The 14157-nt window shown below is 36.5% G+C and overlaps 1 protein-coding gene across 1 annotated transcript in view; it reads right to left on the minus strand.

Moving 5' to 3' along the window:
- LOC107739294 (cadherin-4-like) overlaps positions 1 to 11507 on the minus strand; it is a 238594-nt gene extending 227087 nt beyond the window's left edge. Inside the window, exons 1-3 of the mRNA XM_016551374.1 lie at positions 11493 to 11507; positions 10934 to 11140; positions 8413 to 8512 (exon numbers count right to left, since the gene is read on the minus strand). Of these exons, the coding sequence (XP_016406860.1) occupies positions 8413 to 8512; positions 10934 to 11140; positions 11493 to 11507 (322 nt within the window). The remainder of the gene's footprint in view (positions 1 to 8412; positions 8513 to 10933; positions 11141 to 11492) is intronic.
- Positions 11508 to 14157: the final 2650 nt, after the last annotated feature.

Consider the following 14157-nt stretch of genomic DNA (forward strand, 5'->3'; position numbering starts at 1 on the left):
CTAAAAATAAGTAAAAGTACCAAAACTAAAACTGAAATACAAATAAATCTAAATAAAAATACTTAAAAACTAATAAAAATGATGAAACTAAAGCACATAACAAAATTAATAAAACCTAAACTAAAATTAATATGAAATCTAACAACATAAAAATAAAAGCTATATAAATTTAAATATGAATAAATACTATAGCAATATAAAAATATTACTGAAATTACTTGGCTTCAGATGCACACAAATTGTGACTTTTTTTCTTTGAAATTGTTATACTATTTTAATGTGCTTTTTAGTCATTTTGGACTTTGAGGGCCAATTTTACAAAATGTAACAGAGCAGCCAAGTCTTTAAAAAGTCGCCTAAAGAAAGTCAAACTGGTTTAAAATGACATGAGGGCGAGTAAATAATTACAGTATTTTCATTTCTGGATAAACTACAGTATCTCTTTTAACAGAACATCATATACATGACAATATCACCTACAATGATACAAGGTTTCATAAAGATTAGGAAAATGGAGTGAGATACCAAAAGACTAATCCTCTCTTCCAAACACCAAAGTTTCCTCTCTTCTCTCTCTGTCCCTCTCTCTTCCAACTCCTTAATGATTCAACAGATTGACAGCTGGATTACTGGGCCAGTTTGTAATCCTTTAATTTCTCCATTTAAGATAATCACTCACTGAATGGAGGGATGCTTCCACTTCCTGTGGCCCTTGTCAATCAATTAAAAATGCTGCAAACACCGAATGTAACCCCAAAGAACCAATCAAATGACAAACTGTCAGGCCTGAGAAGAGTCTGCGTGCCTGTGTTTGTGTATGTGATTCAAATTCAAGACGTCAGCCAAATATTCTCAGCAACACCTTTTCTGTTTGTCCGTGTGTATTTATGTCTCCTTGTGAGTCCTGCATTTATATAAGCAAACACACTAAATGCATGTCTGACAGTCCGTGACCACAGCCCTCTCAACAGAATCTCTTTAAGACAGCCTGAGGACTTGAAGTGAAGCTGTCTGCAAGCCTCAAAAAAAGGAAGAGAGAGAGAGAGAGAGAGGCGCACAGATAAGGATAAACTAAGGTTGCATCTTATGAATACAATTAGCATTCCTCACCTCTTTTTTCACATGCTCCCTTCTTCATCCCCCCCGGCCCTTCTGCGATCTCCAACACCGGGAAAAAGCGCTACACCTAACCTCTTTCCTATTACCTTCTTCGACTCGGTTTAGATTGGTGCCAAACCTTGAGATTCTCTGGGCTGAATCATGTTCGCTTTCCCGGTGGCGTTTTAGTATTTGCTCCTTAAAATAAACCCACCATGTCAAAGGAAGAAGTAATTAAAACAGAACCTAAGGGCATGATGAGGAAATAAAGACACCGCTAGGTCAGAGTCATGAAACTCGTAATGGCCCGCTGAGAACACACATACATATGTATATTTAGAAAAAGTGAGAGAGTTTGTTTAGTTCCACATTCATGATAAAACATGTATTTTGTTATACATATATACCATAAGATAAATACTCTTAAACTATCAGTACACCCAAACAAAAGGAAAATTATGTTGAAAAGTAAAATAAAATGAAAAATTTTTTAGTTGACTTAAATAAATCTGAAATAAAATATAAATATTACATGAAAAACTGAAACTTAAATTAAATGAAAATGAGAATTGTTGCCTTAGCAACGAACTGAGATCAAATAAAATAAGGTTAAGATGACTTACTAAATTACTAAACTGAAATAAAAAGTTAAATACTAATATTAAAAAACTACTAAATACTACTAAAACACCTACAATTATTGAAATTAAAATAATAAATATGATACAGTAATAGTATATAAATAATGCTAAAATATCACTGCATATGGCTTCAGATGCACACAAGTTTTATGGACTGTTTTTGTGGACATTGATAGCACTTTTTATTTTAAGAGAAAGAGCAGCCAGTTTCACTCTATTTTACTCTGTGGAACAAAAGAAGAGATATTTTGAGGAATGTTTGGGTCATTTTTCCCCACACAATAATGAATGGGAACTGGAACACAAAAGCACCATAAAAACAGTCCATAAGACTTGACCATTGCCCTAGCTGTCCTTGCCCTAGATGTTCCTAAGAGAAGCACCAATGCCAATATGAAAAGGAATCGTTCTTTTGAGTTAAATGTGTTCAATGAATCTGAAGGAATGAGTCTGAAAATTTGATCACAAGTAAACTATGTCCTTGTATTTTGTTCTAGCCATTCTTTGATAGTCTGATCACATAGAAATGTTTTATAGACAAAAGTTGTGCTTTTGGATTGCCGTGTCCTTGCGTATGTGTCATATTTTTCACCCTGATATATAATGAAATGAAATTTCTATTAAAAAAGAACTATTCACGTTAACATTCTTAATAATGAATGAATCAACATAATTATTCTTTCAATAGCAGTGTGATGATCAAGGCCTTCCATCAGAATCACAGCCCTCTTCTGCCACATTGGTCTCAGGTTAACAACCTCAAGCACCAAAGCATCTGAATATGTTAGATCAGAATGTAACTCTAAGTGACGGGGCCAGTGCAAAAGTAGACATGCCTTGCTGGCTAATAGTACACATGCAGCCAGCAGTGAAAAGTCTGCCTTTAAGATGAAAATCCAATCTGATTTATATTCAAATAGACAGTGAAACATGGTGTCATAAGAAAACTTAATAAAGAACTGTTAGGTGCGTGGTAGAAATAGAGCATGAGAGAGGGATGGGAAGGAAAATAAAGATCGAAGGAAATCAAGATTTCTCCCTTTAATATTGACTGATATATTGTACTCACTATGTACAGTGTGGAAAACTAGATGGAAATGTGACGGAAAAATAAATCAGGCATGAAACAAATCAAATCTGTATGTATGGTACACTCCTGAATGCTTGGTCCACTTGAGCTAAGTAGCAGACCTTGCTGGTTTCTGTTCAATAACAGCAGATAATGCAAGAAATATCATCCTAGAGAACAGCATAAATCATGTTATCTTCAGCGATATAAAATGTAAGCATAATTGAGCAATACAAAACAAATAGAACATTTTTGTTTCAATTGCTGATAGCGCTGTTTATTATGAAATCAAAAGCTGTACGTTTGTAAGCTGCTATTTCACAATACATGACCATGTGATGGAAACAGCACGATGAAATTGAAAACTGTGCTTTCTGCTTTATAATATTATATATCATTTTCATTTATATATTTATTATTTTTTTAACAACAACAATAATAATTTATACTTTTTTAGCAGTAATTTAATTTTTATCTGCTGTTTAGACTGATTTTAATATAGCTCATCCAATCAGAATTCAGTTGAAACTTTCCGTTTTATAAAAAAAAACTCTTAACCTTGTTGTGTTTGTGACTGCAAAGCTCCACACAGGGCTCAAGCAGTACCATAATGAGCTTTTGTGAATGTCTGTAACCATGAGAGGTTCCACAGCACAGTGTACGTATGGAGAGCAATGTGTTTGCTAGATAATGAGGTAAACTTCAAGACATGACTGGAAAGCAGAGAGAGAGCCAGGGAGTCCATGCGACAAGCATCTCCATCTCACAGGTGGAGTCCTAGTTCTGGTTTTATTGTAAAACTGCATTAAGATGTCTGTGCGTTTGTATTTAATGAATGTCCTTGTGGGAGAGGCATATTTTTTAAAGCGAAAGGACATCTGAAGTGGGGACTTACTATATTTTATTGATGATAAAATGTGGTGTATGCGGAGAATATCTAAGAAATCCAAGCAGGCACTATATTTTGTGGCACTGCAAATGTCACAAATCTGCCAGAGAAGTCAAATGACTCTGACTATGCATAAGCACTAGTAATTAAGATGATTAATGGCCACCTCTGAACTAACGGCAAAGGCGACTGACTTCCGTTTCCCACCAGCACTGTTTCGGATATTAAAGGGTTATGCACTGAAGTTCATCGCTCATGTTCTCTTGAACAGATTCTGACAGCATCCTTTCAGACCACCATTTAGGGGTAAGTGCAACTCAAATCAGATTGTTCTTTTGTGTGCGAGAGTGTACCTGTCCTCCCCCCATCTCCATCTCTCTGTCTTTAGCTTCAAAGTGCCTGATCCTGCTCTTAGGCCAAGATGATGGTTTACACTACAATGTGCAATCAGTGGAATACCCGTTTTCATGGTTTATCTCTCCCAGGTGGGGTCCTGCTCTGAAAAAGGCCAGTGCTCAAATGCTCCATTCGTCTTCATGGACAATATACTCTCATATAAATGGTTTGTATGTAGTATATGAATCCTTATTTTTTTTCCTTCTAAATCTATACTGATCTGATCGCATGAACATTACTGTTAAAATGTTTGGGGTCAGTAAGGTTTTTTTTAATACGTTTATTTGGAAAGGATTTCATTGACTATAAAGATATTTATAATGTTAATAACGAATTCTGTAATTGTAAATAAATGCTGTTTTCCCTGAACTTTCTATTTATCAAAGAATGCTTAAAAAAATCACAGTTTACACAAAACAGTTATTTTAAATTGTAATATTATTTCACAACATTACTGTTTAAATGTATTTTTGATATATTAAAAATGCATCCTTGGTGAGCATAAGAGAATTCTTTAAAAAACATTTAAAAATCTTACCAACCCCAAACTTTTGAACTGTAGTAACATCCAAAAATGGTCAAAAGGTCTAAGACCACTGAAAAAACAAAAAGGTTTAAATTTTTCAAATTCAAAATAATTTCTAATCGATTTTGTTTTGTTAAGTAAAATAAATATCAGCTAAACATTGCTGTAAAGTTAAAAAAAAAAAAAAAACAGACATATATTGTAGATAAAGTATGAAGATTGTGCAATATACAAAATATGCATATATACTCTAAGTATACATATAACTTGCATATACAGATACATTTACATTTCTGTATTTCTTAATATGTGGCTTGGTTTTATTTATTTTTTTGCTATTGCTTTATTGACAACTCTGACCCTTTACAATAAGGCCCTAATTAGTTACCATTAGTTAATGCACTGACTAACTATAATAAAAATACAACTGTTAGTTCATGTTAGCTCATGTTGGCTAACAGTTCGTTCATGTTAGTTAAATAATAAATACATATAGAGCTGTTCATGTTAGCTCGTGTCCATTAAATAATATATACAGATACAACTTTTGATTTAAATAATGTATTAGTAAATGCTGAATTTAACATTAACTAAGATAAATAAATGAAACATTTACAAAAAATTTTCACTGTAAGTTCATGTTAATTAATGTAGTTAACTAATGTTAACAAATGGAACCTAATTGTAAAGTGTTACCATGACAGCAACACTTGGGCTTCATGAATTCCACTGGTTCATGACTTTTGCACACAGAATCAATGTCACAAACTTGCACAAACCTCACACATTCTTATTTTTAAAGACTGTATATGTAACACTCCTTCGTTCCTTTAAATCTCATATTTTCAGTGTGGTCTCAAACATTTAGACCCCACCGTACATGTCAAGCAAGATGGGCCCTTTATGCATGAGTTTATACGACTATAAACGGTTACATAAACGCCTGAAGACATGACGTAACACAATAAAACCTCATAAAATATCATTTTCTCCTGAGATAGACTGCCTACCGCAATAACGAGCCATGCTAAATGATCGCATCATCAGTCAACGTTACACGCGATTCGAAACTTCCCATTTAGAATCTGGAATCCAATCATGTAAAACACAAATGCTTACCATACCTATTTACCGTGGCCATGCGGGTGCCTTTCATATGCTCCTGGGGCCAGCTGAATACGTGACAACCCTGGCATTTATATTTTGTCAGCATAAATGATGAATCTTTTCACATGCTGAGTGAAGATGAATCACGTCTAGTGAGGCAGAGCGCCTGAAGGGACTCACGCTGTCTGTTTTTACTGTGTAAAGATATTAGAAATGTTGGATGGTTGAATTATAACCACTCCGGTCGACTTCATTCGAGGGCTGTGTCTTTAATAGGCTCGTTATCCATAGAAGTACAATAAAAGTGATCATGAGGATTAGAGGATAATAGGTATAAATGCACTACTGTTGTCATAATATCCAAACTTTGCTATAATTAAAAGCCCAGCGCGAACAAACACCATTGTAAATGAATAGAAAATAAACACAATTAAACGGAATCAGCAAATTGCATCGCAAGCAGCTGTGAGACCAGCAGACAGCTGGCAGACACCCCGACTGCTCTGACCATGAAAGAGTAGTCGTATCTGATTCTGTTTGGATAGCCAGGCTTTAAAGACCAATGCTAAGCAGTACCTAGAGAACTGAGATGTCCAGTGCACCACAGCCATATTAAACAGTTATGGAAGCAACTCAAGCAGAACTTTCTACTCTCGATTCCTCAGCCGAGTTCAACTCTTAGACCACTCCTGAGAATTCCCATTTCAGCATTAGCATTCTCGAGGTGTCAGGCCAATGTTTACAGTCTTAGCTAAATTGACGCTGGATTTTCTTGACTTGATGCTCGCTGGCCCTACCGAGCGCACCAGCTCACCCATTACTCTCCCCTTTGACAGTTCTGGGTTACATAAGGTTGTTATCATTAATGTCCCTGTGAGGCGACCCCACTCCCCGATTACTATGGTTCCTCCGAACACATCACCCTTCCCCCAGGCCGGTGACTGTACATTAATCACTCTCTATAAGGGCTCATACTGCAGCCTGACGATATACACCCAAGTGCCAAGTTGTGCTGGGGTAAGCATGTTTTTAAAATGAAGAGTGCACTATTGGATATTGAAGGAATGGTTGCCGCCTGAACGCTGGTGGATATTGTGGGCACAGGCTTGAGAGCCGATCCCAGCAAAATGCTCATATCTAAATCCGCAAGTAAACAAAATGATTGACTCATGCGCAAGCACTTGGACACGCACGCCAACACTCCACCGACTTGCTGTGTAACAAGCACATCTGTCATGTCAATGACTGACAATGTTCCCTCAACACCTCCACAGGCTGGAATCAAAACAACCAGATCTTAGATGTACAGTATACGAGGAACATTTCTAAAAGTATTGAGAATAAAATATAAATGATAAAAACAGATCGTGCAATTACTGCGAAGATTTGATTTTGTGTTCCCGCCTCAGCGCAAAAGTTGCAGTCAGAATGAGAACAACAAATAAATCTCCCTCAACACAACCACGTTCATGTGAATAAAACCATTGATTAGTCTGATAACAGTTATACTCAATCAAAGTTTGAATGCAGTGGGGGAAAAAAAACTGGTAATTGATCGAATCAATGTGCCATTTTCTTGTATGATTTGTTTCTGCAAGTCCAATTTTCCCCCCGACATCCTTTCTCTTACCGTAACAGCAAAACAAATTCCATAGATAAAGCATATCCCCGCATAACATGTGCATACACACACACACACGTACAATGGCAATGAAAAGCGACAGAATAAAAGGACGGCTGAAATCTTGCTGAAAAGAAGTGGGAAAGAATAGAGGAACTGTATTAGACGCAGGACAGAGGGGGAGTGGAAAATAAAAAAGCAAAAGCTTAAAGCTCAAAGCGGCAAAAACACCCAGCGGGAGCCGAACAGAAGATTTAAATGAGACTTCTGTAGCCAGCCGGGCCACTGAACTATCCATTAAATTCAGATTATGGGTTTCTTTCCATTTTTTATTTATTTATGTTTTTAATCATCCAGCCAAGGTTTGTCTGATAGTCAAACTAAAGCTGAATAATATGCATATTGATTGTGATCAGTAGGAGACATGGGCTTTGTGCATTTTATTAATGCAGACATGTGCCAACTGTAGCTCTCAACGATTAGGAACACGTATACATTACAACACCCACCTAGATGAAAGCGTCGTTTTTGGCACAGCATGGATGCGTTTCTTTAAATGCATCACTTGACGTTTTGCCGACCTTGAAAATTGCATTTGAAAAGCATTGTGTTTTTTAAACGTGTTCTAATTGCATTACTGGTCCTGTGTGTACTATCAACATTCAGCACGCTGGCATATCTGCATCTCCGCTCTTCCTTTCTAAACCATTTATTTGTGCTTGTTATTCCGCACTGTGCTTATTTTGAAGCCGGATGAAACTGGTTTTAGATCACTGTTATCACCTTTGAGGAATCATACAACTAATCTAAAATTACTGCATAGGTACTGAAGAATATTCAACAAGATCTCCTGATTATTTGGGAATTATTGTCTATAATTATGCAATAATAAAGCTAGAATAATTTTTTACATATTACATTTAGCCAACACACAGAAAGAGGGAGAGAAAGTGATGCACAAGTATTTACATTCACACCCACAGACCTGTTGCTAAAGCTCCACTGAGATTAACACACACACATTTAAACCTGCGCCGAATCGCGCAATGCACTGCAAGCTCTTACCTTTGTGATTGTTCAGGCCTTGCAGCACACCCCTGGGGACAAATACGGTGTAGAAACTCTGGGAGAAACCTGGTCTGCATGGAGCGTTTCCGTGACTCCCCTGAGAAAGACAGACATTATTGGCTATGAAGACACAGGAGAGAGGAAGTGGTTAGGCAAATTGATTTGTGACCACAGGGTTGTGGTTCTTATTCAAGGTTATCGAAACCGATATAAATACCTTCAGGAGGCAAACTCACAGAGTAGGGATGCAGTCGTTTTACTGTTAGAGATGAATCGTTGTTCTATAGACAAGTTTAAGCCTTTTTTTGTCTAATGTACCCTCCACTTTGCCTTTAGAAAGGCTCAAGCAACCTAATCAACAGTAAACCAGAAATGTGTTTCTTTAAACTGGATACAATTTAGCTTTTATTATTTATATTATTAAAACTTCACTTTTAATAAATTGGATCATAATCACTTTTAGTCAGTCAATAAAAGTAATTGAAAATAAAATAAAATAAAATAAAAATGGGAATAATACAATAAACGGAAGAAAACATTCTGTTATGAATATCATCCATGCAAATGTACAAAACTAGCACAATTTTTTTGGTTTTGGTTTAAGCCAAAAATGTGTTCCTTTTTAATGGATATAATTTATCTTTAATAGTAATACTATTAATAAGTCAGTTTTCATAAATTATATAATAATCACTATAGTCGGTCAATATCAGTAATTAATATCAGTAAAATCAATAAAATCTAATTAAATAAATTTAAATAAAATAAAATATGAAAAAAAAACATATTCTGTTATCAATATAATCCATGCAAATGTACAAAACTAGCATATTACATTTTTTGGTTTTCTTTAATTCCTTAAAAAATATATAAAGACAACTTTGGATTAATCATTGAGATTAATTGTTTTAATTATTATTGAATAATTAAAACCCCCTGTTACCTGCTTAAATACCCTCTGGAGTGTGCACATACCCCTCGTTGCATATTACTGCTATAGTCCTGTACAGTGTTTGAATATTCAATGCCTCCATGAAAATGAACACATTCATAATCAAAAACGGCAAATCTCTTAATTCGCATTCAGAGGTCTGCATTCCCTAATGGTGGTTTTAAAGAAATTTACACGAGTGAAAACATCAAGCGCTTCTCTAAATTTTAACAAGAGCTAAACGAGCCTGTTTGATGATTAAAACAAACCGAGGGAGAAAATGGGGATGCGATGGAAGACAGGAAGTGCAGAGTAAAGAAGGTTGTGCTGGAGTTCTGCCATGTAAATCAGTAGAGAAACTGTGCCCATTACAGTGGCATCTATTTTAGGATAGTGACCTAGGTCCTAGTGAGTGTGTGAGTGAGAGAGAGAGAGAGAGAGAGAGAGAAGAGAGAGAGAGTGTATGTGTATGCATCAATGGGTAGTGCTCACCACTGAGATTTAGCATAATTAGAAGGTGGGTCATATTCAGGTTATCCCGGTCTCAGTATGGTGGGCTTTTCTAAAACGATTCAGGGTTCAAGCTCAGGCCTCGGCTGTGTCTAAACCGAACGAGAAGTCGCCTTTAGGGGTCTCTCTCTCTCTCTCCCTATATTTTTCCATTCTGAAACAGACAACTATGAACCTGAAAAATCAAGACAACAAAGAGCCGACGCACTAAGCTCTTTCATATATCCACGGAGGAACAGTCTGTGTCAAAGCTTCCCTACAGATCACATTAGTCAACGGGCTGTGAGATGGGTACTTTCTAAAGCAGCGCTGCCTCTGCCCACCATGTGAATACAGCTCTATAGCTACATTTCACCCCCAGCTGGATACAGATTTTATTCTGAATGAGTCATCAAAGAGAATGTCAATATCTGCCACATTCAACAGCAGTGTTATATCCACAACTTATATTTACTCAACACCCAACATCTTCTAGATTTCGTTTAATGTTATACGTGCATTTTTCTTCTTCCACTAAATTAATGTTTCCTATTTCCTAACCATAAGTCATCACTAACCATAAGTCATCACTAATCAAGTTCTCTAGTATCCTACAAGTTAAACCATTCCTGATGTTCCTATATTGAATGAATCTTCTATAATGAATCTTCAATAACATGAATATTAATATGAATACAAATCATTTGCATATTCGCATATTCCTCCAGTAAGGACAGAGCACCACTACTACTCGCAGACACACCACAGGCATCGCCGCATCCTCTGCAATGTGTGCTAAAAGTGCAGCTGCAAGCCACTGCAGCTACCTGATAGACGACCAGTGTTCAGCACAAACTGATTTACTTGTTTGAATGTTATTTAAAATAAAAAAAAATCGACTGTTACAGAAGTGCTACGAAAGCAATTCTGGATTTCCAAACAGACAAAGTAAACGCTCGATGCACCACTATTCTTCTAGTAATTGAGGACATAAATCGCACAAATACAAGCACACTGTTCCATACGGTCAGTCTACGGGTGTTTAAATTCAAGTACTATTACTTACATAATGTTTGTAGATAAAACATTTAGTCTTACCAAAGAGGTGCCCACAACTAAGGCACACGCCACAAGAATCGCGCAGCCGGTTTTCATTTTGGCCACAAGCAGAGGAGGCAGATGTTTGTTATTCACAAACGTGGAGATAATTCCTGCGAGACGTGCTGTCGGTTGCAGCGTTCCGCTGAGCGATGCGAGAGAATATTGTCCCGGTCGGTCTCGCACCCTACTGCAGGTGGACAGGCGCTGTTCAGCTCAGCACCACGGCTCCGCTGGCGGCGTCACAACCGCTACAACTCCTCCTACCGCAGTGTACTACTTAAAGACACACACGGAGACGCACTACAGCACGCCTGACAGTTAAACAGGCACGTATTGTGTACATTCTGCTTATCTGCTTTAGATTAAAATAGCCTGCCGCTGCAGTCAGGTGGCGAATTTTTGAGGAGGGGTTTTATAGGGGGGTCTGACCACTTTATTTAAGGTTTGGGGGTCTTAAAGACGTGTAGCTATTCTTTGTTGCGTATAATTTAGATATTTCAGCAGCAAAAGTTAGGTTACAAGCTTTCGCTAACTATTAGTTAGTTAGTTAGTTCGCCTGAGGAGTAACCATAGCAACAGTTCGCTGCTCGAGCGCTTTGCGTGGGGAAAACTCGGACAATTCATCTAGAAACAATAAATGAATTTAAAAAACACTGTAATTATTTATCACTTTATTATAGATATAAACATCGCAATTATACCACAAAATGTTGGTGATTTGTTAAATTGGTTTTTAAAATCGTTTAAATACTACAAAAAAATTCTAAAGAGTATTTGTTAAAAGTGATCAAACGTTATTGAATTGTGGAATCTGGCTTATGCCATAGTATGATAATTAATAAATACATCCACCCTTACGATGTCAGGCAATCAAAACATCTTCAGAATGTTTGGGCAATCAATTATTAAACTAACATGTGACACTAGCAACAACTTTTCTTGTTTGGAAATTTACCATGGTAACAATTACTAGAAAAAAAATATGATAATTAGCTATGTTGGGTGTAATGCATTAAGAAGTAATAATTGCTGTAATTTAATTACTTTTTCCTTGAAAAAGTAAAGTACGGGATTACTCTCAATTTTTCAGTAATTTAATTAGTTACCTCTGATGTAACTGCATACTGTATAGAACTATTCTGTACTAAACAATTGTGAATTTAACATCAAAATTTGACATCTAATGTTAAAATGTATGTTTTTAATGTTACTTTGTCCCTTTAAATAATGTATGCAATTTTATATTATTTATTTAAAAGAATTAAAAGAGCAGTTTCAGTTCAACTGGTTGCGGTTGATATCATATTTAGAAAGTATTAGCAATAAGTAATGTAATACTTTTTAGAGAGAGTAATGAGTACAATAATCTGATTACACTGTCAAAGATGTAATTAGTAGCAGGTAATCATGACTTTTTTAGAGTAACTTACCCAACACTGATAATTAGCCACCGTTATGAAAAAAATAGATTAAACAAAATGAAAGAAAGATTCTAAAAGCTACTCACACAGTTAAGAGGATCTGCCATTTGCGATATAATTACAGTGGAGTTGCAGCAATAATTGTATTTTTTTTGTTGTTTTTTTTGTGGTAACTAAGATTAGAGGAGACCAGGGAGTGTTGAAACCCCATCAGTTGAAGAGTGAAATCATACATTACCAACATTTTACTGGGATGACACTCTATGTAAAAAAATACAAAGGATTTACAGGGCAAACAACAAATGAATATTAAATAAAATTTTGAGACACAAAGTAGCTACTGCAAAAAAGTACTGAGTTACAGACGTTTAAACACTCTCCAGTCTTCCGTGCCATGCAAAATTCTTGTAATGGTGCTTCTGACCAGAAGTGTAAACTCTTAACTGGCTCTTTCCATGAATAAGATAGGCTGTCCGTAGGCAAAAACGTCTGTCTTACATGCTTCATATAACCGACTGCATGCTATAGACTGCAACGCAGGAAGCTATTTCACACTTCACTTGTTTTTCTCTCTTTTGATCATAGCTGAGTCTGCCACGTTACCCACTGTGATCCGTTGTAAAAGACCTGTATCCCATCTGACGTAACTGTTTTAAACAGTGAAACAAATATAGCCAACCTGGTCTCATAAAAATACGTACCTCTGTGCACTTTTTGTGCAGCACAGTTTTTACGTAGGCCTACCTTTACTGCACGTTTCGCCGCAGTTTCAAGAGAAATGTCCCGAGTGGCGCTAAAACACTGGTTCAATTCGTGAACCCTGGCACGTTTTTATTACGTTGAAATAGGTACGTATTGCTGTGTTTTTATTATGTTGCTTCTGGTACGTATTGCGGTGGTTCAGAATTCAAATATCCGGGGACTGACGCTAAAAGTTAATGCTCTATCGCAGTGGTCACCAACCTTTTTAGGCCCAAGATCCCTGACCTCGGCCTTTATGAAAGACAAGATCTACCTATTGAAGAATTGATCGAAAAAGACATCCCAGATTGTACTTCAAATTTGAGGCCTTTTACTTGGTATTTTAATTAGTGATGCGCCGATCATAGCTGGTTCAGAATTCAGATTTTCTTTTCTTTCTCTCTTTTTTAACTAGCAAATTGGATTCTGATACTGATACTGATTTTTAAGCAAATTTATTTATTGAGTCGATCGCGATCGACGGGTTGGCGACCACTGCTCTATCCTGTTGGAAATATGCCCTGCCTACACCAAATCCAACCCTAAACCTACCCGATAGAGTTAACAATCGTAAAACTTATATAAAAACGCATTTGTTGATGCAACCGTGCCACTTGAATTTCCTTATATGCAGATTTGAACTGCTTTATCGAACCGTGGTTACACGGGATTCGAACCGGAGCTCCTCACCTCTCACGTACGTCTCCGTACTCCGTGAGCTACCGAACAAACCTACCACCTATGAAAACCAAAAAAAAAAAAAAAGCATCAGTTTTCAAATCTTCCAGCATATTAATATTGTTTTGAAGTCATAACATGATATTCTTCAAGTAATTGTGCGAAAATTACGCTTTATTAATCAAAACTCTGTAAATTTGTGTGAAAAGGAATAAAAGGCGTCGGCGTTTTACTGCCTCTAGTGTTCATTTCTTTTGGAAACTGCAGTGATATGTACTTATTGGTACGTATTTCGCATCTCGCTAAAAAGTGCCCCCAGGTACGTTTATGCCATGAGACCAGGTAGAATACTTCGGTCAGATCGCCAAACACCTCTAATAT

The sequence above is a fragment of the Sinocyclocheilus rhinocerous genome, unplaced genomic scaffold, assembly GCF_001515625.1.
Source record: "Sinocyclocheilus rhinocerous isolate Xijiao unplaced genomic scaffold, SAMN03320098_v1.1 scaffold14, whole genome shotgun sequence".
In the NCBI taxonomy this organism is placed as follows: domain Eukaryota; kingdom Metazoa; phylum Chordata; class Actinopteri; order Cypriniformes; family Cyprinidae; genus Sinocyclocheilus; species Sinocyclocheilus rhinocerous.